Below are 23,043 nucleotides of genomic sequence, written 5' to 3'. Positions count from 1 at the left end.
CCACTTGTCCAGAAATACTACACATGCTGTAGAGCAGTGTCCTTCTCTGAAATCATCTCACTGCGCAAAATGATGGCAGTCAGTAGAGTGTCTGTGTCACAGAGATGCTCAATAAAATGGATTTTGATTTTTATGATTTTAATGAACTTATTCAATTACAATATCATTGCATATGTATTATATTTGCAATAAGGCGATACATAATATATCAGTTCTAAGTGTAGGAGGATAAGGAGAGCTTCACTCTTGCAGAATTTCCCACTGTCTCTAAATATAATTAAACCAGATAAAGGCAGATTTTCAATCCTTGTCCACCCATTATAGCTAGTGACTCTTTGGGTGCTGTTTTGACCCATGGTCCTTGTTGCTTGTATACTTAATTAAGCCATTGTCGTAGCTTTGGCACTCAATAAAATGCTGAAAGGACATATGTGACCTTCTAGGGTTGAATAATCTTATGTAGCCGCCCATCTTTGCTCTTGGTTTCACTCTGTCCTCTTTCCGATCTTTCCTCCTTCATCTATCCTTGGTAGGCTAGGAACTGCAATGGCTATGCAGTAGTGACCACTATATCCCCAAGACCTAGCACAGCCTGGCATACAGCAAGCATCCAATCATAGTTTGGATGGATGAGTGAATGAATGAATGAATGAATGCATACGTAAATATTGCCTTTTGCCTAAGGGGTACAGATGTTGATTGTAGTACCAATGAATTGACTGTGTTCCAGAAGAACATTTTTAGTGATTGTTTATGTCTTAAAAAAAAAAAAAAAAACACACCAAAACTCTGAATCTTATTTTTTTATGAAAATTTGCATTTTATTTTTATTTCTTAATATAATTTATTGTCAAATTGGCTAACATACAGTGTGTACAAAACTCTGAATCTTAAGCTTTCTACATTATGAAGGAAACCAGCAGTGACATTTCAGAAAGGCCCTCGTCTTAAAAACCAGAATGTCAGCAGTTTGCACGTGCCCATGTGGTAGAAAGGTCTGAATTTAAATGAGGTACTTCTAGAGCTTGGCAGATCCTCCGGTTGATTTCAAAGGTAGTGTTTCTGTGACCCAGACCCGTTGGTCTGCCTGTGATGACAAATCAGTTTGACAACAGAATCCGTCTGAGAGGGCTGTATGGTAGTAGTCGTCTGGTTTGAAAAATTAAATTGACAGAATTTCAAGCATATTAAAATGAGTAGTTTGGTGTCAGAGATACACCGGACTTTTGAAAGGTGATGCCCATCTCTCAGTCTTGACAGCTGTGACAGTAAGAGCCAGATGAAGACGTCAAGCCCACGCCGGGAGTGGCGGGTATAAAATAACTTCTTTGGGGCACCTGATGGCTCAGTCAGTTAAGCAACTGACTTCGGCTCAGGTCATGATCTCACAGTTCGTGGGTTCGAGCCCTGCTTCGGGCTCTGTGCTGCCAGCTCAGAGCCTGGAGCCTGCTTCAGATTCTGTGTCTCCGTCTCTCTCTCTCTCTCTCTCTCTCTCTCTCTCTCTCTCTCTCTGCCCCTCCCCTGCTCGTTCTCTGTCTTTCTCTTCTGCCAAAAATAAATGTTGAAAAAAATAACAACTTCTCTTACTATTTAATTAATACCTGCCATGGGCAAGCATGTAATCTGGTTATAGCTCTGGATAGTCAGACTCCATCAGTAATTCTCAACAGGGAGCAGTTCTGCATCCAGGAGACATTTTGGGTCATCACACATGGAGGGGATGGGCATCGAGTCGGTAGAGGTCAGGGGAACTATGACATCATCGTACAGCACACAGGACAGCGCCACGTGACAAAGAATTATCACATCCAAAAGGTCAATAGGGAACAAGGTTGAGAAATTCTGGATTAAATGATACCAAAGGTCCCTCTGCAGCTCAGAGTCTGGGATTTTATGAAATTAGATTATGTATGTTAAAGAAGTTTCTAAATTGCAAAACACTATATAAATTCAAGCTACTATTACATGGTACAAACCATTACTGCCTTCTTCCTTCTCTCTGTATCTTCTGGTAGCTCTTTCTGTCCCTTGCCAGATCCCTCAAAGGTTTGGATCAAAGGAGCCAAGATCATGGGTGAAACCAGAAGTCCCTTCTACCGCTTGTTTACAGGTTGGGAAAACATTAATCCAGGAGGCAGATGTGTGCCAAATTTGTGGGATTCATTTTTTTTTTTTTCAGCATTGCCCCATCAACCTGTTTAGAAAAAAATATAAGTATATATAATGCTTATTTAAAGGAAACCAGATAACAGATTCTTAACAGGGATTGTGTGTTGCCACACATCCATAGAAAACTCACCCACCCCCACCCCAACTGGGCGGGTGGCTTTACCCCTCTCATGGTGTACAGACAGCTTCCCTGGGAACCCACAGCAAAATGCCTCATTTTCAGCCATGTGTTGATAGAAATGCCTGGGAACAGTGAGTCTCTTGGCTTTGTATCTGTTTATCAGACACAATCATTCATTGAATGATGTGCTTTGCCATAACAAAATCTGTACAAGCATCAACACAGTTTAAGACCCTTGGTGAGTTAACATCGTCTCAGATTAGCCAGGAGCTGACAGAGGTATGGCCCAGAATATCATTATGCCACTGCCTCTTTATCCTTTTGGGATTTCACCTAAAGAGAGTCCTGGAAGGATTTTATGTGTTGCAAGAGCCATGCCTTCAAATAGCATGAGGTTGCTGGGGGAGATAGGAAAAAAAAAAAAAAGAGTCAAGCTTCAATCTTCAGCTTATTGTTTGGGCCTCCAGGTAAACTCCAAGTATTCTGCCTCCATTTTGTGTAGAGCTCCTTTACCACTTTCCAAGCTCTGAGGTAACAGAAATGTCCCAGTGCCAGAGGCCTGCCTGGTGGTGGGAGTATTCTCTGCTGTTTACTCTAATGGGTGGTGGTAACCTGGCCAGGGGCAGTAAGATAACCACTCAGCGTGAGGCCAAATCTTGGAAACTTTTTGCAGAAGCTGGCCTTTGATGTTTTTTCCCCCTTGATTTGTGGCGTTAAATGTCACTTAATCCTGGAACCGGTCCTCTGAAACGGGTGCTAGAACCATCTGAAATCTATGGACATGACATGGAACGGAGGTAATTGCCTCCTGTGACAGTGACACATTCATGATTTGAACTTATATTTCTTTGACTCCAAAGTCTTCCCTCTTCCAGAGACTTCTAGTTTGGTATGTATTTTACTATATTGTACCATTTATTATACCTGTGTGCTAGGCCATACCTAAGAAGTGACGATTAGTAAAGACAAAATTTTTCTGGTATAAATAAGGGACATCAAAACAGAAATCTTACCACAGAGATAGAATTACCTCTTGGATAAATACACTCTAAAACCTTCTACTGACTTAAGTTCCTGCTGGTGGTGGAAGACACTACTTACCCCTGTATATTATCTTCAAATTGCAATGTGTCCTTTCATCTGCAAATAAAACTCTCCTGTGAATTCCACACTGCACATTAAATTTTTTTTTTTAACTTTTTTTTTTTTAATTTATTTTTGAGACAGGGAGAGACAGAGCATGAACGGGGGAGGGTCAGAGAGAGGGAGACACAGAATCCGAAACAGGCTCCAGGCTCTGAGCTGTCAGCACAGAGCCCGACGCGGGGCTCGAACTCACTGACCGCGAGATCACGACCTGAGCTGAAGTCGGCCGCTCAACCGACTGAACCACCCAGGCGCCCCCACACTGCACATTAATCTCAAGTACCTGACATGCATGCACACACACACACACACACACATGCACACATGCATCCCTATAGCTGTGAACCAAAGTTAACTGGTAGTTTGGATAATTCTAGATTATATTCATGCTGTCTTTAATCCTAGGTAAAGCCTGGTTGGCAAACTTTGGAAATTTTTCCCAGTACAGTGGTATTCCGTGCCCTCTAAAATGTCCCAGTTCAAAGTTAAAATCCTACTGAAAGATACTCTGAACCACTCCTAAGAAGAGATTTTAAATCCTGATTTAAGTCTGCTGTAGTCTGAGTTAGCCCTGAAATTTTATTTTACCCTGACAAGCTCAAACTTGACCTAAAACACAGGCAACAAAAATTGCAGCTAATAGTTCAGAATAATAGCAGGATTTGAAAGTATGTTTTGCTCTTGTTTTATATGCCAAACTGTGAATACATTTCAAAAATATTGCCACATTAGTAAGCTAGCAGTCTTTGGTGAAGCCATCTTTAATGTGTGCAAGGATGGTGTGGTGCTGGGGGGGTCCTGCCTCCGGGGACCTGGCATCCATGAGGATGACTGGACCTTTTGCATCCAGTGCAGCAAGTCTCTTCAGGTTCCTTCTGGAAAAGCCTCTGCAAACTGCTATAGCCAAAGTTTAGGTGAAAAACAGGCTTACACTTGGATGCCCGAGCCATATCGCCAATGCAGAATCACACTGCCAGACAACTTACCTGCTAAGAATGGAATCTGGGAGACTCTGGTACACCAGTCCACGCCAGAACTCACAGGCTAGGCTTCTCATACTGACTGGTTTGAGGTTGGCTGGGATAACCTCTTGTTTCCCTGTAAACAAACGAATCCTACATAGGAGCAAGATTCTCACCTCAAGTTCAAATATCTTTTTTTTTTTTTAACATTCAGATTTCTTCTAACATTTTTTGAGCACTTAGTGCTAGGTTCTGCACTAGGAGCTTTGTGTGGATTTCATGCACTCCTCACCACAGCCCTGCAATAAGGATCACTTACAGGCAGCTGTGGTACAGACTCTAAGCCAGACTATCAGGGTTCAAATACCAGCTCTGATGCTCACGAACTGAGAATCTACTTAATCTCTCTGTGCCTCAGTTTCCTTATCGGCAAGATGGAGATCCTAATAATATCCCATACAGACTTTGTGAGGACTGGAGTGAGTTAATACATACGTAGAGTTTAGCACACTGCCTGGTACATAATGGGCATTCAATAAACATTAGCTCTTATTGTCACCATTTTAAAGATGAGAATATTGAGGCTTTAGGAGGTTAAGTGGTCTTTCCCAGGGTTCACAACTAGTAAGCAGAGGAGCCAAGTTTTGGCCCTAGGTCTCTGACTCCAGAGACTGTGTATTTATTCAGTAAATCAAGACTATTCAATCTATTTTATTATTCTTTTAAATTTTGTAATGTTTATTCATTTTTTGAGAGAGAGAGAGAGCACGAACAGGGGAAGGGCAGAGAGAGAGGGAGACACAGAATCCAAAGCAGGCTCCAGGCTCTGAGCTTTCAGCACAGAGCCCAATGAAGGGCTCGAATTCACGAACCACAAGATGGTGACCTGAACCAAAGTCAGACGCTTACCCGGCTGAGCCACTCAGGCACCCCTTTCCAATCTATTTTAAACCTATCTTCTATTAAATGGATAATTGGGTGCCATTTATCCCAATATTTTGTTATTGTTTTATACTCACAGACAAGGTTCAACTTACGAAGTGTATTATTACTTATTGTGCCCACACCTCTACTACAAGAATCTTGTCATTCAGAAGATAGTGTTTCTCACTACTCAGACACCCCTATCCCAAACACAACATGCATATATATACTCCCACCCTTCTAAAGAGAGTATTCTAAACTAATTTTTTAAAGCATAATGATGTGGCCGAGCTTTTAACTTGGGGAAGTATAGCCTTAATAGGAACAAGTTGTTAATATTAAGGTACAGCTCTTTTGAGGCAGTCTCTGGTCATTGAGCACGAATGCAAAATGCCTTCATTCTCAACTTTTTAGGATTTGAAGGACAATTCTTTAATTCCATTAACGATGAGGTAGGCTCCATGAGAATGAGGTCCACCATATCTGCCACATAGTAGGTGCTCAGAAAATATTTGTAGAATGAATGAATAAATGAACACAAACCCTTCTGTGTTGGTGTCTCTTAAGTTATTATTGTGCACATATTTAAGTGTTAGAGGCTGAGCCAACCACCTTCACCAGATATCTCTTCTTCGGTCTCATACATTTGACCATGCACTTAAATGGCAAAGAACTTAGACTGAAGGGGGGAAAGATAGGTGAAGAAGACTGTCTTTAAAATATGTTAGAACTTGGGGCACATGGGTGGCTCAGGCAGTTAAGCGTCTGACTCTGGTTTTGGCTCAGGTTATGATATCACGGTTTTGTGAGTTCAAGCCCCGCATCGGGCTCTGTGCTGGCAGCACGGAGCCTGCTTGGGATTCTCTCTCACCCTCTCTCTTTCTGTCCCTCCCCCACCTGTGCTGTCTCTCCCAAAATAAATAAATAAACTTAAAAAAAATAAAATAAAATGTTAGAACTTAAAAACTGGTCCTGAAATTAAGTCATTGTGCAGCATTGGAAACTGAGGAAAAAGTGACTATACTTAGCAATAGCAATCTATGCCACTTTGTCACATTGATGTTCTCTGCACATCTCCTAGAGCAGAGGCCGGCAAACTTTTTCTATACCAAGCCAGACAGTAAATATCTTAGGCTTTGCAGGCCATATATCTCTGAACTATTTGATTCTGCCATCGTACCACAAAAGCAACCATAGATAATTTTTTTTTAAGGGTAATGGTTGTGTTCTGTAAAACTTTTATTTACAAAAATAAATGGCAGGCTGTATTTGGCCTGTGGCCATAGTTTGAAATAGTTCAGTCTAAAGTCTGTCTAATTGTGGGGCACCTGGGTGGCTCAGTCGGTTAAGCGTCCAACTTCGGCTCAGGTCATGATCTCACAGTTTGTGAGTTCAAGCCCCACGTCCAGCTCTGTGCTGACAGCTCAGAGCCTGGAGCCTGCTTCAGATTCTGTGTCTCCCTCTCCCTCTGCCCCTCCCCTGCTCACTCTCTGACTCTCTCTGTCTTTCAATAATAAATAAACGTTAAAAGAAATTTTTTTTTAATTAAAAAAAATAAACTTTGTCTAATTGTAATAAGTTAGGTACTCTGTTACATTACTGACAGGTCATATTATTAGCTGTATGGTGCCCTTTTTAAAGGCATTAAATAAATCCTATATCTCTTTTGTATCTCTAAGCCTTTGGCCTTGAAAATTCATTGAGCAGCACACCATATAATTTATTTAACTCTCTAGTATATCAGACATGAAGATAAGGAGAATGGAGTTTATAAACCGTAAGATTTTCTTGAAATGTGTTAAACCTACTCATTGTACCATTTTTTTTAATGGCCTCTAGTGTGAAATCCCAATTTTATGGATCTTATTTTTGTCCTTTTTGTATCTCTGAGTTTTCTTACTTTCCAGGGTTTTTTTTTTTTTAATTGTGGTAAAATATACACAACAAAATTAGCCATTTTAACTATTTTTAAGTATACAGGTCAGCGGCATTAAGTACATTCATATTGTTGTGTAACCATCACATTCATCCATCTCCAGAACTCTCTCATCATCCCTAAATGAAATTCCCTAAACACTAACGCTCCATTTTCCCTGTCCCCATCTCCCAGCAACCATGATTCTTCTTTCTATCTCTATGAATTTGCCTATTCTAGGTACTTCATGTAAGTGTAATCATACAGTGTTTGTCCTTTTGTATCTGGGTTCTTTTACTTCACCTAATGTCTTCCTGGTGCGTCCAAGTTGTAACATGTGTTAGAATTTCCTTCCTTTTTAAGGATGAATAGTATTCCACCCAGTATACATATCACATTTTGTTTGTCCTTTCATGCATCAATGGACATCTGAGTTGTTTCCACTTTTTGGCTACTGTGTGAATAATACTGTTGTGATCACTGGTGTACAAAGAGCTGTTTGAGTCCTTGTTTTCAGGTTTTTTGAGTATGTAACCAGTAGTGGAATTGGTGGATCATATGAGAATTTTATGTTTAAGCTTCTGAGGAAGTACCATGCTGTTTCCCCAGTAGCTGCACCATTTTACATTCCTACTAGCAATGCTGAAGTGTTCCGATTTCTTCACATTCTTGCTAATGCTTATTTTGTGTTTTGTTTTATTTTTATAATAGCCATGCTAGTAAGCATGAAGTCGTATCTCACTGTGGTTCTCATTTGTTTTTATGTCAATGTTTGTAGTTAGTGTAAAAGACAGTTTATTTATTAGGTACTACATTAATCAATGTCTGGTGCAAATTAGATGTGTGTGTGTCTGTGTGTGTATGTGTGTACAGATGCATTTATTCCTTTCCTACCTCCAAAATTATGTGAGATGGCTTCCAGTGTGTGTGTGTGTGTGTGTGTGTGTGTGTGTGTGTGTAGATGCATTTATTCCTTTCCTAGCTCCAAAATTATGTGAGATGGCTTCCAGAAACATGTAAACAAGAAGATGAATAATATAAATAGCTAAATTCATGACATTGAGAATATAGAAGACTAAAAAAAATGAAACTATAGCCAAAATTAGATAAACTTGATACTAGACTAGACTTGTCTAGTATCTTAGACAATCACTAAAATCGAAGTGACAGACTTGATCCTGAACTTCCTAGTGGCCAAAGAAAAAAGGGAAAGAGGGCCAGTAACATAATTCAGTTCTTCCAGATGATCGAAGCTTACGAAAAAAGACTTTCCTTGGTTCGCAGATGTAAGAAATAAGCTATAACTTCTAAAAGAAGTGATTTTTTTTTAAAAAAAGAAGTAATTATATTACTGACACCAGCAGATTTCAGACAGAAAGCAAACAAAAATTTTGATAAAATTAATGGAGTTGCACCTGGAAATGACTCCCATAGCCTGACCACTACAAGACTTTTCTTGGTGTAAAATCATAATTTCAGAGTACAATTAGGAAAACATGAAGTCAAGTCTGCATATCTCAGCAGAGCGATGAGGTCTCTTCCTTTGGATTTTAGTTAATATTTTATGTAGTACAACATGTAAGATTTTGAATTGCCACTTACATGTTATATATGTCCTGGGGTTTCCTTTTCAAAGGCCACAGATTATAAATACGTATGTATTTGTACAAATAGTTTCCTTAAGAATATATCCTTATGTTCTTTTTGGAAGGAAGGGAAGAGCTTCATGTTCGAATCTGATATTGAAATTTCTGTTTCAGTGTGAAACTACAGGAACGAATGTATCATTTTCAAGTTGATAACAAAAAAGACTTCATGATAAGTGGATATGTTGTCAAACCAGTCTTAAGCAATTAAAGGGCAAAAGAAATAAAAAATAAGAATAGAAGCCATATGAAACAGATGTTTTTAAAGAACTGAGAAAGTGTCAAAATTACCCTAAAATGGAAAGAATTGGTCTGAAGTTTTACCCAGAAGTTTGGATTAAAGACAACAATAACAACGGACATTTCTTGAACGTTTACAGTGTTCTAGGCACAATTCAAAGTGCTTTGCTTGTATTAACTCACATATTCCTCTAAACTTAGTACTAACCTCATTATTCCCATTTTATAAAAAGAGAAACTGAGGCATGGAGCAGCTAAGTATCCTTGCTCCAGTTCATACAACTAGAAAGTGTTAGAGCTGGGATTTACACACAGTCACCCAGTCTGCCTCCCGTGGCCACTCACTTACCCACTATGCTGTACTGCCCCTTGATGTTATGGCAGATGAGCCAATGAAGAAATGCTTTAGCTGGCCAGCAAATAAACACCTCATATTTCTGTTGTGTCCCTATAATTTCTTTTGATTTTTTTTTCTTTAGAAGATCAAACTTACCTTAATTATTCTTGAAGTTTCCCTTAATATTCTTGTATACAATTCCTATTGGTAAATTTTTTAAACTAAGGCTCCTGATTCCAGTTGAATGATGAAACCTTATGCAGCTATTAAAAATTGTGTTTTTGCAAAGAGTGTTAAAAATGTGGAGGAGGGGCGCCTAGGTGGCTCAGTTGGTTAAGCATCTGACTGTTGATTTTGGCTCAGGTCATAGTCTCATGGTTCATGAGTTCAAGCCCTGAGTCGGGCTCTGCGCTGACAGCACAAAGCCTGCTTGGCTTTCTTTCTCTCTCTCTCTCTCTCTCTCTCTCTCTCTCTCTGCCCCTCCCCTGCTCGTGGTCTCTCTCTCTCTCTCTCTCAAAATAAATAAACTTTAAAAAAAAATGTGGGAGGAATGCTTATGAAGCAAAGCAGCGGTATGTAAATTTGTTGGAAGCCAAGTTCCACCCCCCCCCCCCCCCCCCCAAAATAAAATTATTAAAAAAAAAAAAGATGGGAAAGTTCAATTGTGGCTATCATTGGGTAGGAATAATAGGAATGATTTCTTTTCCTCCTTTTCTTAATTTTCCACGAAATTTACCCGAATACTTTTATAGCCCAAAAAATGAAATAAACTTCATTTTTTAAAAGGCCAAGCAGAACCGTTCTTTACAAAAGCACAGTACAAAGCTCCTAATGATAATCCTATTGTATAATTTGAAATCATCTCCACAGAGCCCTGTGCTGTATAGGTAAAGGTAGCATGGTTTAGATTTGCACTATCATATGTGGCTATTTAATTTTAATTAAAATGAAATAAAATTTAAAACTCAGTTCAACAGTTACACTAGCCCCATTTTAAGTGCTCAGTAGCCAGAGTGGCTAGGGAACAGCTTTCCCATCCTCACAGAAAGTTCTATTGCACAGCACTGCTTCTGACGACAGAACCTGGAATCTGGAACTAAGCGACTTGGAATCAAGTCCTTCTAGGAGCTGACACTTGGCTGTGTGAAATGGGCAATTTACTCAACCTCTCTGAGCCTATTTCCCCATAGACAAATTAGGAGTAATAATAATATCATTTTCCATGTAAGGAGATTAGGAAGGTCAAATAAGATAATGCATGTAACAGTTTTCCAAAAACTGCAGTGTGGCTTACCAGGTAGTAGCTGCTTCACAGACCACCCCCCCCCCCACCCCGCCAAGTTTGAATGTAATCCAGCTCTTTGTGGACTGATTCCAAATCCTTTAATGGTTCCTACCAAGACTTTTGCCTAAATGACACCGTAAAATTCAGACTTACCAGCTCTTACCACAGTTCCTAGAACAAGTCCTTGGCAATGTGAATGTTCCATTTCTTTCTTGTAAAAAGCTTCAGATACACAGCTCTGTACCTATCTCTTATACTAACACCTCCTCAAAGTTTTCCTTAACGATGTAAGTACACTGCTCTACTTCTAAACGGAAAAGACTGTCTTAAAAAAAGAAAGCAAAGAGGCTTTGTCTACCAGATAAATGGGTTAAAATGCTATAACTAAAAGGAAATCAATCTGAGTCGACAGTGCAGGAATTGAGCAAAAGATGTTGCCATTTGCTGCAAGAAGATGAGGTTTTCACTAACAATTACAACAGTTTCTCTGTGCTTCAAAGCTGTTGGGGTACTGATTAAGCGGAAGTACTTGCTCATTCTGATTTTTTTTTTTTCCCCGAGTCACTTCTGGTTTTTCCTGCAAAACAACCTGACTAATTTAGCTTCTTAGAGCTGCTGTATTTATTCCCCATCTAACCACCTGCTAGTGAAGCGTGGGTCTCGTGTGTCTTACAGGAATGAAGTAGGCAAGTTTTGGCTCAACGCGGTGCAGACTCCACACTCACCCTCCCTTCTGCCTCCCGCAGGTCTCCTCCAGCCGTGGATGCCTTTGACATTATGACCGCAGAGGATTCCACCGCAGCCATGAGCAGCGACTCGGCCGCCGCGTCCTCGGCCAAGGTGCCCGAGGGCGTGGCCGGCGCGCCCAACGAGGCGGCGCTGCTGGCGCTGATGGAGCGCACGGGCTACAGCATGGTGCAGGAGAACGGGCAGCGCAAGTACGGCGGCCCGCCGCCCGGCTGGGAGGGCCCGCACCCGCAGCGCGGCTGCGAGGTCTTCGTGGGCAAGATCCCGCGAGACGTGTACGAGGACGAGCTGGTGCCCGTGTTCGAGGCGGTGGGCCGCATCTACGAGCTGCGCCTCATGATGGACTTCGACGGCAAGAACCGCGGCTACGCCTTCGTCATGTACTGCCACAAGAACGAGGCCAAGCGCGCCGTGCGCGAGCTCAACAACTACGAGATCCGCCCGGGCCGCCTGCTCGGCGTGTGCTGCAGCGTGGACAACTGCCGCCTCTTCATCGGTGGCATCCCCAAGATGAAGAAGCGCGAGGAGATCCTGGAGGAGATCGCCAAGGTCACCGAGGGCGTGCTGGACGTGATCGTCTACGCCAGCGCGGCCGACAAGATGAAGAACCGCGGCTTCGCCTTCGTCGAGTACGAGAGCCACCGCGCGGCCGCCATGGCGCGCCGCAAGCTCATGCCCGGCCGCATCCAGCTGTGGGGCCACCAGATCGCCGTGGACTGGGCCGAGCCCGAGATCGACGTGGACGAGGACGTGATGGAGACCGTGAAGATCCTCTATGTGCGCAACCTCATGATCGAGACCACGGAGGACACCATCAAGAAGAGCTTCGGCCAGTTCAACCCGGGCTGCGTGGAGCGCGTCAAGAAGATCCGCGACTACGCCTTCGTGCACTTCGTCAGCCGGGAGGACGCCGTGCATGCCATGAACAACCTCAACGGCACTGAGCTGGAGGGCTCGTGCCTCGAGGTGACGCTGGCCAAGCCCGTGGACAAGGAGCAGTACTCCCGCTACCAGAAGGCGGCCAAGGGCGGCGGCGCGGCCGAGGCGGCGGTGCCACAGCCCAGCTACGTGTACTCTTGCGACCCCTACACGCTGGCCTACTACGGCTACCCCTACAACGCGCTCATCGGGCCCAACAGAGACTACTTTGTGAAAGGTTAGTGGGGGCTGTACTGCTGGGGAGGCCCCCTACAGCCCTGTGGCCCTGGACAGAGTCAGGGGTGTTATGGCTGTAGTTTGCTGGGCTGGTAGACAGGCTCCTCCCCCCACCGACCCACCCTCTTTTGGGTGTCACTTCTGGGTGTTTTTGTTTTTGTTTTTTTGCTGGCACTTAGAGTGTTCACTTCCACAGCATTTTGGGAAATGTGGGTCGTTCATGTGTATGGGGGCGAGTGGTGAAATCACAGGGGCATAGAGGCACTTCTTGCATACTACCTTTCCAGGGTCTCCCCAATTTGGGGCTAGTCCACCTGTCTCTAGTTTAAAAGCTCCTTGTGAAATTAAATCTCTAGGATGTTGGCACACGAAGGACAATGTGGTGGTGGTGGTGGTGACGTTTAAATTATTGGCTAGCATGTAATGAAACCAACCAAGCATTATACTGGGAAACCAATACCTAGGTTCTGGGTCCTGCTGTCATCAGATTAACTGGCTCTGTGACTTTAATCAGTCCCTTTCACCTCCCTAGGCCAGTTTTCTCACGCATAAAATGAGGAAGGTGAACTAGCAGATCCCCTTCCAGATCTGACTTCTTTCTATTCTGTGAATGTTTTCCTGTATTAAGTTGCACTTGCAATCCTAGGAACTCATCGGCAAGTTCATCTCTTGTGTCGAGCAGGCATACTTTGGATGCAAATCTAGGATGGAGTAGCATGTGTGAAGCATCTTGCCAGCTCATTGAAGAGCAAAGGTGTAACCACCTGCAACTTATGGCAAACAACTAAATGGCCAAGAACCTTGAGTTGAGATCTGCTTCCTGTACGGTCACTGTTGGTTGCTCATCATTTTTTTGTGTTGTTATTATAAGCAGGCAGCGTAAGAGGCCGGGGTCGAGGTGCGGCTGGCAACAGAGCCCCAGGGCCCAGGGGTTCCTACCTCGGGGGATATTCGGCTGGCCGTGGTATATATAGCCGATATCATGAAGGGAAAGGAAAGCAGCAAGAAAAAGGATATGAACTTGTACCGAATTTGGAAATCTCTGCCGTCAATCCAGTTGCCATTAAACCTGGTACAGGTCAGTATGAACCAGAGATAGAATGCATCAGCCTAAACCCCCACCCTCTCTTTGAAGTGACTCCAGGCTTTCCTTGGGCTCTTTCATTGCACACGGGTTCCTTTTCTCATAGGCAGCCAGAGATTAGGCAAGAGTGTGGCCTCCTGAGCCTTCTTAATGTGGGACTTAAGGGGATGGTCTAGCTCTGACCATGTTCAAATCCAACCTTACAGTAGTGGGTTTTTCAAATGGGTGCCACTTAGTCGCTAGGCTTATTCTCAGTCTGTGACCCAGTAGGCAGAGTTGGAGTGGTGGGGAGGGACAGAGGAAGAAAATGGAAGATTAGGAGATTCTTCTGTATCTTCTACCAGCTCAAACCATCTTTTTCTCACTCAGGCCTATTGCTCCACTAGCTGTCAAAAAGCCAGAGGATACAGCTTATTGCCAGTTCTGAGAGTTGGTGGGAAGGGTAGGAAATCCCCCTTCGGGAGCAAAAAACACAACTTGTCCCTTGTCATGGTTTTATAACCAACCAGAATACCTGGGAACAAGGCAGTGGTGAAAGTTTTTGCAGCTGCTAATTTCCTGGATTCTCATTTCCAGCATTCATCTCCCCCTCTTGCTGGATCAATAGATTGCAGGTAGGGACACTCAAGTAATTCAAGCCAGAGACCTTGAACTTTGCTTTCACCTCCAGGCCCTACAAACCACTCTGCCAGTGTTATTAGTGCCCATTGGTCATCTGGCATGAGTCAGATCTTTCTGATCCTCACTTCTAAGGAATTCCATTGTGAGAGCATCATAGCACCAACTCCCTATTAGCACACACCACACAAATATCCACACATAAGGAAAATTCATTCGTGGAGAGTCAGAGCCATCCTCCTCCAGCTCTCTTCCTGGCTTCGCGGAGGGTAGACTGAAGAGTGCTTTGAGAGAATCCTCACCTTGAAGCCCAGCTCCTCTTGATTTTCTTCTGGTTGAGGACTGTACCTTCCACCCCCTAGCTAAAAGAGAGTCAACGAATCTGCATTTGGGGCATAGGTTTGCACTGCCACATAGGGCTTAGAACGCATTTTCCCAGCAGAGCTTCCTTTTGAAATAGTCCAGGGATAATTTTTTTGCCTAGGAAAAAAATGTTGCAGATTCCGCAGTCAAATGACTCCTTAGTCTGGGTTTCCTTACAAATGCCATTGACACTATAAGCAATGTAAAACTGATCCCATAGCTCTCTGTAATGCCATAAAACAGAGCCTGGATACGATAGTTGTCACTTCTACTTGTTGGAAACTGGACTCCTGTTGGCAAGTGGCTACAGCTTAAGATTTAACTGGAGAAATGAACTCTTAAACCAATTTTAAGCGTATAGTCGTGTCCTACAGCCTGAGGTAGAAATTCCTGTGAGCGGACAGCCTAAACAATCCAGAATTACTTAGTACAACCCCAGTGTAGCTTAAACTCATAATCACCTCTGGTCCCCATCTTCTGGGCTCTCTTTCTGATTCATCCAGAAAATGGGAACTTTATATTTTAGGAGAAGCATCAGGGCAATGGTGGAGTATCTGGCCATAAGACCATATGATTGAAAGATTTCATTAAGGTTTTAGATGTATTATATTGAAAGGCCACACTGTTGTTTAGCCTGCAATCATTTGTCTCTGTACCTTATTTCAGATCAGTTTGCGTTAGAGTAAATATGCTTACAGTTGTAGGAAAAACATAAATGAAAGCATACTTTGTGTATGTATTTTATATTCTTGCTTACCCTTCAACACACACACACACACACACACACACACACACACACACCACATACTTATACAAACTCCCCCAAAACCAGGGCTAATATTTTTTCCTTCTTACTTCTCTTTATCATACATTGGCATTCAGTAACTGCTGTCTGTTTGAACCCCTGCTTAAAATAGAGTCCTTTGGACTTTCCTCACAGAAACACATCTTCGAAGTGCTCGTCATAAAAGCAATCACTCACTGCTTCACTACTATGAGCAGACATTAGCAAATGAGGGAATTTGCCATTTTTTTATTATGTGTTTTTCCTTGAATCAGTAATGCCGAAATCTGAAATAACAGAGTGAAGTGTACACAGACCTCTGAGTTCTCAGAAGGAAACCCTCTCCAGCGCCTGCTTCTTAAAATGTATAAATGAGGGGTGCCTGTGTGGCTCAGTCGGTTAAGCGTCTGACTCTCGATTTCGGTTCAGGTCACTATCTCACATCATGGTTTGTAAATTCAAGCCCCACATTGGGCCCTGCGCTGACAGTAAGGAGCCTCTTTGGTATTCCTTTCTTGCTCGCTGTCTCTGCCCTCCTCCCCTGCTCATTCTCTCCCTCTCTCTCTCTTTCTCTCTCTCTTTCACGCGCGCGCTCATTCCCTCTCTGTCTCTCTCTCTCTCTCAAAATAAATAAATTTAGAAAAAAATTTTTTTTTAAATGTGCAAGTGAAAGGGTGGCGAGTCTGGTAATGAGTGAGGTGAGTGATGAGGACCAACAGGCTCACTCTCCCACGCTGGAGGGCCTCTGATCTCACGTCTCGCCTTGAACCTGCTGTCTCGGTCAGAAGGCCCTTTCCTTTGCTGGACATTAAGAGTAAGATTCAAAATGAGATTTCTCTGTAGAAACGGTAGGAAAAATGTTGGTGCGGAACCCAACTCTGGACTCCCCTTGCGTGAGCATCTGTTGGGAGACCCCTCCGTACACACGTGGATCCTTTTGCAAGATGAACAGGGGGCCTGCCTGCCAGCAACCCTTTCTTCCTCTTGGGTAGCACCTTGTTACCTGTACTGAGAGACAACATTAATTAGCAGGGGAGGCCCGTGACCACTAAACTTGGTTTTGAAAAATACCAAGAAAGTGACACCTCTTTCTCGGGACTTTTAAGCCATGTGCATTTCCTTTCTCTTACAGTGGCCATCCCTGCCATTGGGGCCCAGTATTCCGTATTTCAGGCCGCCCCAGCCCCTAAAATAATTGAAGATGGCAAAATCCACACAATGGAGCACATGATCAGCCCCATCGCGGTGCAGCCAGACCCAGCCAGCGCCGCAGCTGCTGCCGCCGCCGCCGCCGTCATTCCTGCTGTGTCAACGCCGCCACCTTTCCAGGTAGGGCCCTTGCTGTGGTCATTGTCATTTGTGTGTGAGGCCTCTGTTAATCACAGATTCACTGACGATTCAGCAGGAGAGTTTGCTGTGTGCCGAGCTCTCCGATGAAGTATGGGATTGGGTGAAGAAAAAATGTTTACTGTAAATCATGACAGGACGGAAAAGTTTGAAAGAATAATTATACTACCCTAATATTATCACTGTATTAAAGATGGGAGGCATGGTGCAGAAATGACACGTGTAATTCTTCACTGTGTCATAATATTGTGCATACAATATTGTGCATATAATATTGTGCATTCAATATTACGATGCTGGATAATTTTTAATTCATGTTCTTACTGTTAAGGGGCTGACTTGCAAAGTCCAGGGAGATCGCTCACATTTTCACTTGCCAAATTGCAGTTCAGTGATGATTTTTTAAGTTCTCTCCCCTGCCCTTCCCCCCATAGCCCCCCTTCTGCTGGGTATGAATATTTACACCTGTGTATCCACACACAGGTGTGTAAGTGTGTGTGCATGGAGAGAGATATCTGTGGAGGGGCACCTGGGTGGCTCAGTCGGTTAAGTGTCTGACTCTTGATTTTAGCTCAGGTCATGATCTGGTTCATGGGTTCAAGCCCTGCATTGGGTTCCTCGCTGGCAGCGTGGAGCCTGCTTGGGATATTCTCTCTGTCTCTGTCTCTCTGTCTCAAAATAAATAAATAAACTTAAAAAAATATGTATCTGTAGAAATGTAGATATATAATAATTTTACAGGGGCACCTGGGTGGCTCAGTCAGTTAAGCGTCTGACTTCGGCTCAGGTCACAATCTTGCAGTTCATGAGTTCAGGCCCCAATTCGGGCTCTGTGCTGACAGCTCAGAGCCTGGAGCCTGCTTTGGATTCTGTCTCCCTCTGTCTCTGCCCCTCCCACTCATTCTCTGTCTCTCTCTCAAAAATAAATTAAAATATTTTTTAAAATAATAGTAAAAAAATAAAACTTTGCAAAATCCACCCTTAATCCTCTTCTCCAACCTGATCCAGCTCTCCCCATTCCTCCTCCCTGTCCTGTCTTCCTGTTTCAGCCTCCTTCCCCACCTTTGCTCATAGCTTCTCTTCTCTGTGGTCTTTTCAGCCCCGAGTCTTCTGTAGAATCTTTCCCAACCACCTAGGCTTGGAAATCATCTCTCCTATGTTTCTCATTACCCACATTGTTACTTGGCATATGACTGCCAGTATGTTCTGTCTCCCCAACTGATGAAGCTCCTCTAGACCACAAGCTACATCTTACATTTCTTTTTATCTTCAGTGCATAGCACTTAGGGAATACCTATAGGTGATAATGTCATTCATTCAAAACAATAACAACAAAAACATCGTGTTAAAGCTACTTTTTGTGAGGCAGTGAATCTCAAATACCTTATCATTCCACAAGCACATATACTCAGACCTAGGGTCTCTTACCTAACTGGATAAGAATTATCCAGGGAGTATGTTTAAAAAGCAGATTCTTAGGAGCGCCTGGGTCACTCAGTCGGTTAAGCATCCGACTCTTGGTTTTGGCTCAAGTCGTGATCTCATAGTTCATGGGAGTAAGCCCTGCATCAGGCTCAGTGCTGTGAGTGCAAGATTCTCTGCTTTGGATTCTCTCTCTCCCTCTTTCCCCGCTCCTCCCCTGCTCGGGAGTGTGTGCAAACTCTCTCTCGTGCTCCAAACAAATAAATAAACTTAAAAACAAAAACAGATTTCTTAGACTCAAACCCCGGAAGATACCCAATGAGCAGAACTGGGCTGGGGTTCTAGAATCCGTGTTTTGTATAGGCTCCTCAGCAATGCTGAAATAGAGCCATGCTTGTGAGCCACTGCACTATGGTGCTATATATTTATTTGCTTTTGCCCTCCCTGTGCACCATTCTGGGCTGTGTTATTCAGAACGGGTCACTCCAGCTGAAATTTATTCATTTACCAATGTATCATCAAGTAGTCGTCTAGTCTGGACTAACTAAAGCCAAGAAAAGGAATAGGTTGTAAATGACTCATACTGTAAGATGGCAGCTAAATGTAGCTACTTTTTGTGAACTCACTATAAATATCTAGAGTAACCTACAAACGACACTTAGTGGAATTCTGGTCATTTCTAATTTCTTGTTACTAAGAAACTCGTGAACTTTTGTCCTTGGTGCATAGTGTCCCAAATTCCAGTTCTTGGACTCACGCTCTAGATCACAGGCTGTTTTTGTCTTTTATCGGTCTGCACTGAATGTCGCCATCAGGGTCTTTGTTCAAAGTCTTTGCTTGTGACTTGGTTCAGTGTACAGTTGTTATCCGTTGATCCCAGGGCAGATTTTTTCCTTCCTTCAACATATCGTGCAAATTGCTTGTAGCTACTTACTTGTGAACCCCAGGAATGACTTCTTTGAGTGTGTGTGCTTCTTGGTGCTCACCCACTGATCTAGGTACTCGGGGACCTCCCTCTGAGTTCATTGACCTGAGTTCTCAAAATGTTCAGCTCTCTGCCTCACCCGTATTCTCTGCCAAGTTGCAGCAGAGGAAGGAGCGTTTTAAGCACTACTGATTGGTGAATAGAACACCTTTCTGAGTGAAGCCACACTAGAAATCAGTTCCCAGCATTAGTTCCAGAACCTTTCCGTGGAACACTTTCATTCATACTCCTCTGTCTTGCACGTGCTTAGGGATGTTCCTGTTTAGCCATTTTATAGCCTAAATTTCATATAGCCTTTATAAGTAATTTAAAAAAATGTTTGCTGGCATAGACAGTCACTTTTTCATATTTATTTCTCAAAGTGTCCCCAGTCTTCAGAAATCTTTGGGATAAGTAGAACAAGGATAACCGTTCCTCTTGATGGGGCCTTTTCCTCTCTTTCCCCATCCCCAACATCCACTGCTTACCCCAGCCACACCCAGATGTTGGGGACTGGACGGTAGTACATGAAAAGGTCTCTCTCGGATTTCTCCCTCCCTGCAGTTGTGTCCCTTTGTCACTAAATAAACGTCCATACGTTTGTAAAAACTTGCTTCTGTCTTGCTGCAAACCACAGGCTTCCCAGTTCTGAAGTTTCTGTCTGTGGTTATGAAGCAAAGCCAGTGAGGTAGTCATTGTTAACATGTTGTAGGAGACCAGATAATACAGGGCTAAAAGTGCTGGCTCCAGAGTCCTACATTCCATTGCTTAAAAGCTGTGTCACCTTGTGCAAGTCATTTAACACATCCTCTCTGTATAGTCACAGTACCGGCTTCATTGGTGGTTGTGACGATTCCATAACATCATACAAATAAGGTACTTAGAATAGTGCCTAGCGTACCGTAGTCTCTCAGTTATTATTATCATTGGTATAATTATCATTTTGGTTACAGTTGACAAAATGGCTCTCAGATGGTGAATTTCCTTTGAACATAATTTTGCGACTCTCATTTGGAGATTTTGTAAAGGAAAGATAACTAATTCCCTTATGGAAATCCAGGAAGAGAGAATTTTTAAAATAGAATCTTCCATTTCATCTCTCCTGAATTGTTTATTTTGAAGATGCACTAAACCATACAGGCCATAGCAGCATTGACTCCAGGACGTTCTCAGGAACATAAGGGGCACTAGATATTTCATTAAATGTGTGTTTTATTTGGCCACAAATCCCCTTTTCCATAAAGCATCTCGCAGAACTAGCTTGATAGCAAACCCTTTGGGAAATACTGAACCACAGTCTTCACTCTCTACCCCTGTCTGTTGTGAAAATAGTGTGTTACACTTCCAAGTAGAGAGGAGCGGGTAGCAGGGACTTTTATAGAGCTAGTGGTGGCATCGGCAGTGAGGCGGCTTTAGTTAGCTTGCCTTTCCCCACTTCTTCCTGTGGAAACTCCTCCTTATCATTCAGAACCCAGCTCAAGTGTCTCTACTTCTGGGATGCCTTCTCCAACTTCCCAAGTTCCTCAGTTCCTTGTCTAAGCCTCCACAATCATTTGGATACAGTTGGCCCTTGAACAACACAAAGGTTGGGTCTGCCAACCCCCCACGCAGTTGCAAATCCATAATTGGCTCTTGATTCCGCAAAATCACCACTACTAGCAGGCTACTGCTTGACCAGAAGGCTTACTGATAGCATAAACATATGTGTCAGTAAAACACATATTGTGTATGTTATATGTATTATGTTCTGTATTCTCACAATAAAGTAAGCTAAAGAAAAGAAAATATTATTAAGAAAATCATAGGGACGAGAAAATGCATTTACAGTACTGTGCTGAATATATTGGAAAAAATCCACATATAAGTGGGCCCACTCAGTTCAAACCCATGTCATTCAAGGGTGTACTGTATATATAGTGGTGTCATATCTTAGGTTGAAACCATCAGTAGCATTTGCTGAAAATTGTAGAGGGTTGCAGTTTTTTTTTTTTTTTTTAGATCACAGCTTAAAAAGCTGCCCCTTCGGAGATCTATATACTTGGTTCCATAACATTGTCACAGTCTGTTTTCCTCTCTGTTTTTGAAGCATCTTGTTCCTTCGGTTAAATTAGAGTTGAAGCAGCTGGTATATACTTTAGGGAAAATATTTTTAATTACAATGAGATCATCTGAGCAAAGGGTAGATTATTCAACTCCCTTTGCTAGCCTGCTCATGCTGATTGAGAGGAATGGCAGGTAGAAGATTCCAGACTATTTAACTTGTAGCTCTACGGTTCTGTCACTTTGACCAGTGGAATTTGGATGCGCCTGGAGGATGAATTTCCAGCTTACCTTGATGGCTCTTTCCACCTTCCCTTACAGCAGTTATGTGCTTTACCCCTCTGCCCCCCTCCCCCAACCCCACCCTGAGAATGAAAACCTTCGCTTTTACCTCCTCCTACCCCCGACCCCCCGGGAACTGAAAGAACGAACGGAGCCTTGGAAGGAATGGGTGACTAAATGGAACAGGCACCTACGCGCAATGAGGATCCTTTCTGTCTCTCCTCCTCAGGGCCGCCCGATAACTCCAGTGTATACAGTGGCTCCAAACGTTCAGAGAATTCCCACTGCGGGGATCTACGGGGCCAGTTACGTTCCGTTTGCTGCTCCAGCCACGGCCACGATCGCCACACTACAGAAGAATGCGGCTGCCGCTGCCGCCGTCTATGGAGGATATGCGGGCTACATACCTCAGGCCTTCCCCGCCGCTGCTATCCAGGTGCCCATCCACGACGTCTACCAGACATACTGACACTGGTGAGGAGAGTGGAGACAGACCACGAACTACCCCTGAAGGAACACTTTACTATTTATGAAGAAAGAACGTGCAGGATTAGCACACCTATGAAAGTGAAGAATGTTATCAAATGTCATACTGAAATATTTTATATTCATGATGAAGTTTTCACTAGTTTTTTTTTTAAGACTGTTTGCAATTTAGCAGCCTGTGTTCATACATTTCTAAGAGACTTGCAATGGTTCGTGCCTTAATACCATCTCTGAAAAATTTGTACGCTGTAGTACATTTGTATAGAGGTTTTTGTTTTTTGTATTTTTAAGGATATATTTTCAGTATGAAGGTTATTTTCTTAACTTCTGCACTCCAGAGATTTCTATTTTGTAGTACCTTCAATAATATATCAACTATATATTGAAAAGCACACTTGAGCAGCTAGGGAACTATTTTGAAAAATATATTCAATATTTAAAGACACAAACAATAGTGCTTTAAAATACTACATAAAATGTTATTTTAAAAGTTATACTGGAAAGTGCAATTTTAAAGTGAGTAAAATCTCTATTTTAGCTGGCATTAAGGGTTGACGGTGTTACCATCTGTTCTCTATGACAGTTCTTTTTTTTTTTTTTTTTTTTTTTTTTTTTAAGGAATTAAACACTCGATTTCTCCTTAAGCCCATGTTGAAAAGACTTGTCACATATCTGAGTCCAAACACTGGAAAGCTCTCACCTGCCACCATCACCCTGGACTCTGTTCATTCTCCATTCGTCTTTCCCTCCCCACACCCCTACTCCTCCCTTCCTCCTTTCCCCAGCCCCACCTGTGAGTCTGGCAAGTCTAGGGCAAAATGAATTACTCTGAAAGAGAGAACATTGATGGCTTTTATACTTCTTCCTGGGTTTTTGTCGGGGGGTGGGGGGTGTTTTGTTGTGGGTTTTTTTGTTCTGTTTTGGTTGGGAAGGTGTTTTCAATAGCAGAGTATGCATAAGCACAAGGTTTTCATAGTTTCCATAAGACATCTTTGCATAGCTATTT

General features: G+C 42.9%; 1 protein-coding gene across 3 annotated transcripts in view; it reads left to right on the top strand.

Moving 5' to 3' along the window:
- The window catches only part of RBM47 (RNA binding motif protein 47), a 156,149-nt gene extending 133,509 nt beyond the window's left edge, over positions 1-22,640 (top strand). For 2 of the 3 annotated variants that reach the window (XM_049631947.1, XM_049631948.1), the window contains 4 exons: positions 11,492-12,648; positions 13,519-13,725; positions 16,629-16,825; positions 21,781-22,640. In XM_049631947.1, coding sequence (XP_049487904.1) covers positions 11,523-12,648; positions 13,519-13,725; positions 16,629-16,825; positions 21,781-22,020 — 1,770 coding nt within the window. In that variant the 5' untranslated portion in view covers positions 11,492-11,522 and the 3' untranslated portion in view covers positions 22,021-22,640. The remainder of the gene's footprint in view (positions 1-11,491; positions 12,649-13,518; positions 13,726-16,628; positions 16,826-21,780) is intronic. The other variant, XM_049631949.1, reaches the window with a different exon arrangement.
- The last annotated feature ends 403 nt before the right edge of the window (positions 22,641-23,043 follow it).

The sequence above is a fragment of the Panthera uncia genome, chromosome B1, assembly GCF_023721935.1.
Source record: "Panthera uncia isolate 11264 chromosome B1, Puncia_PCG_1.0, whole genome shotgun sequence".
Lineage (NCBI taxonomy): Eukaryota > Metazoa > Chordata > Mammalia > Carnivora > Felidae > Panthera > Panthera uncia.
The sequence above is the reverse complement of the archived record's forward strand: the minus strand, read 5'-3'. Positions and strand labels throughout refer to the sequence as shown.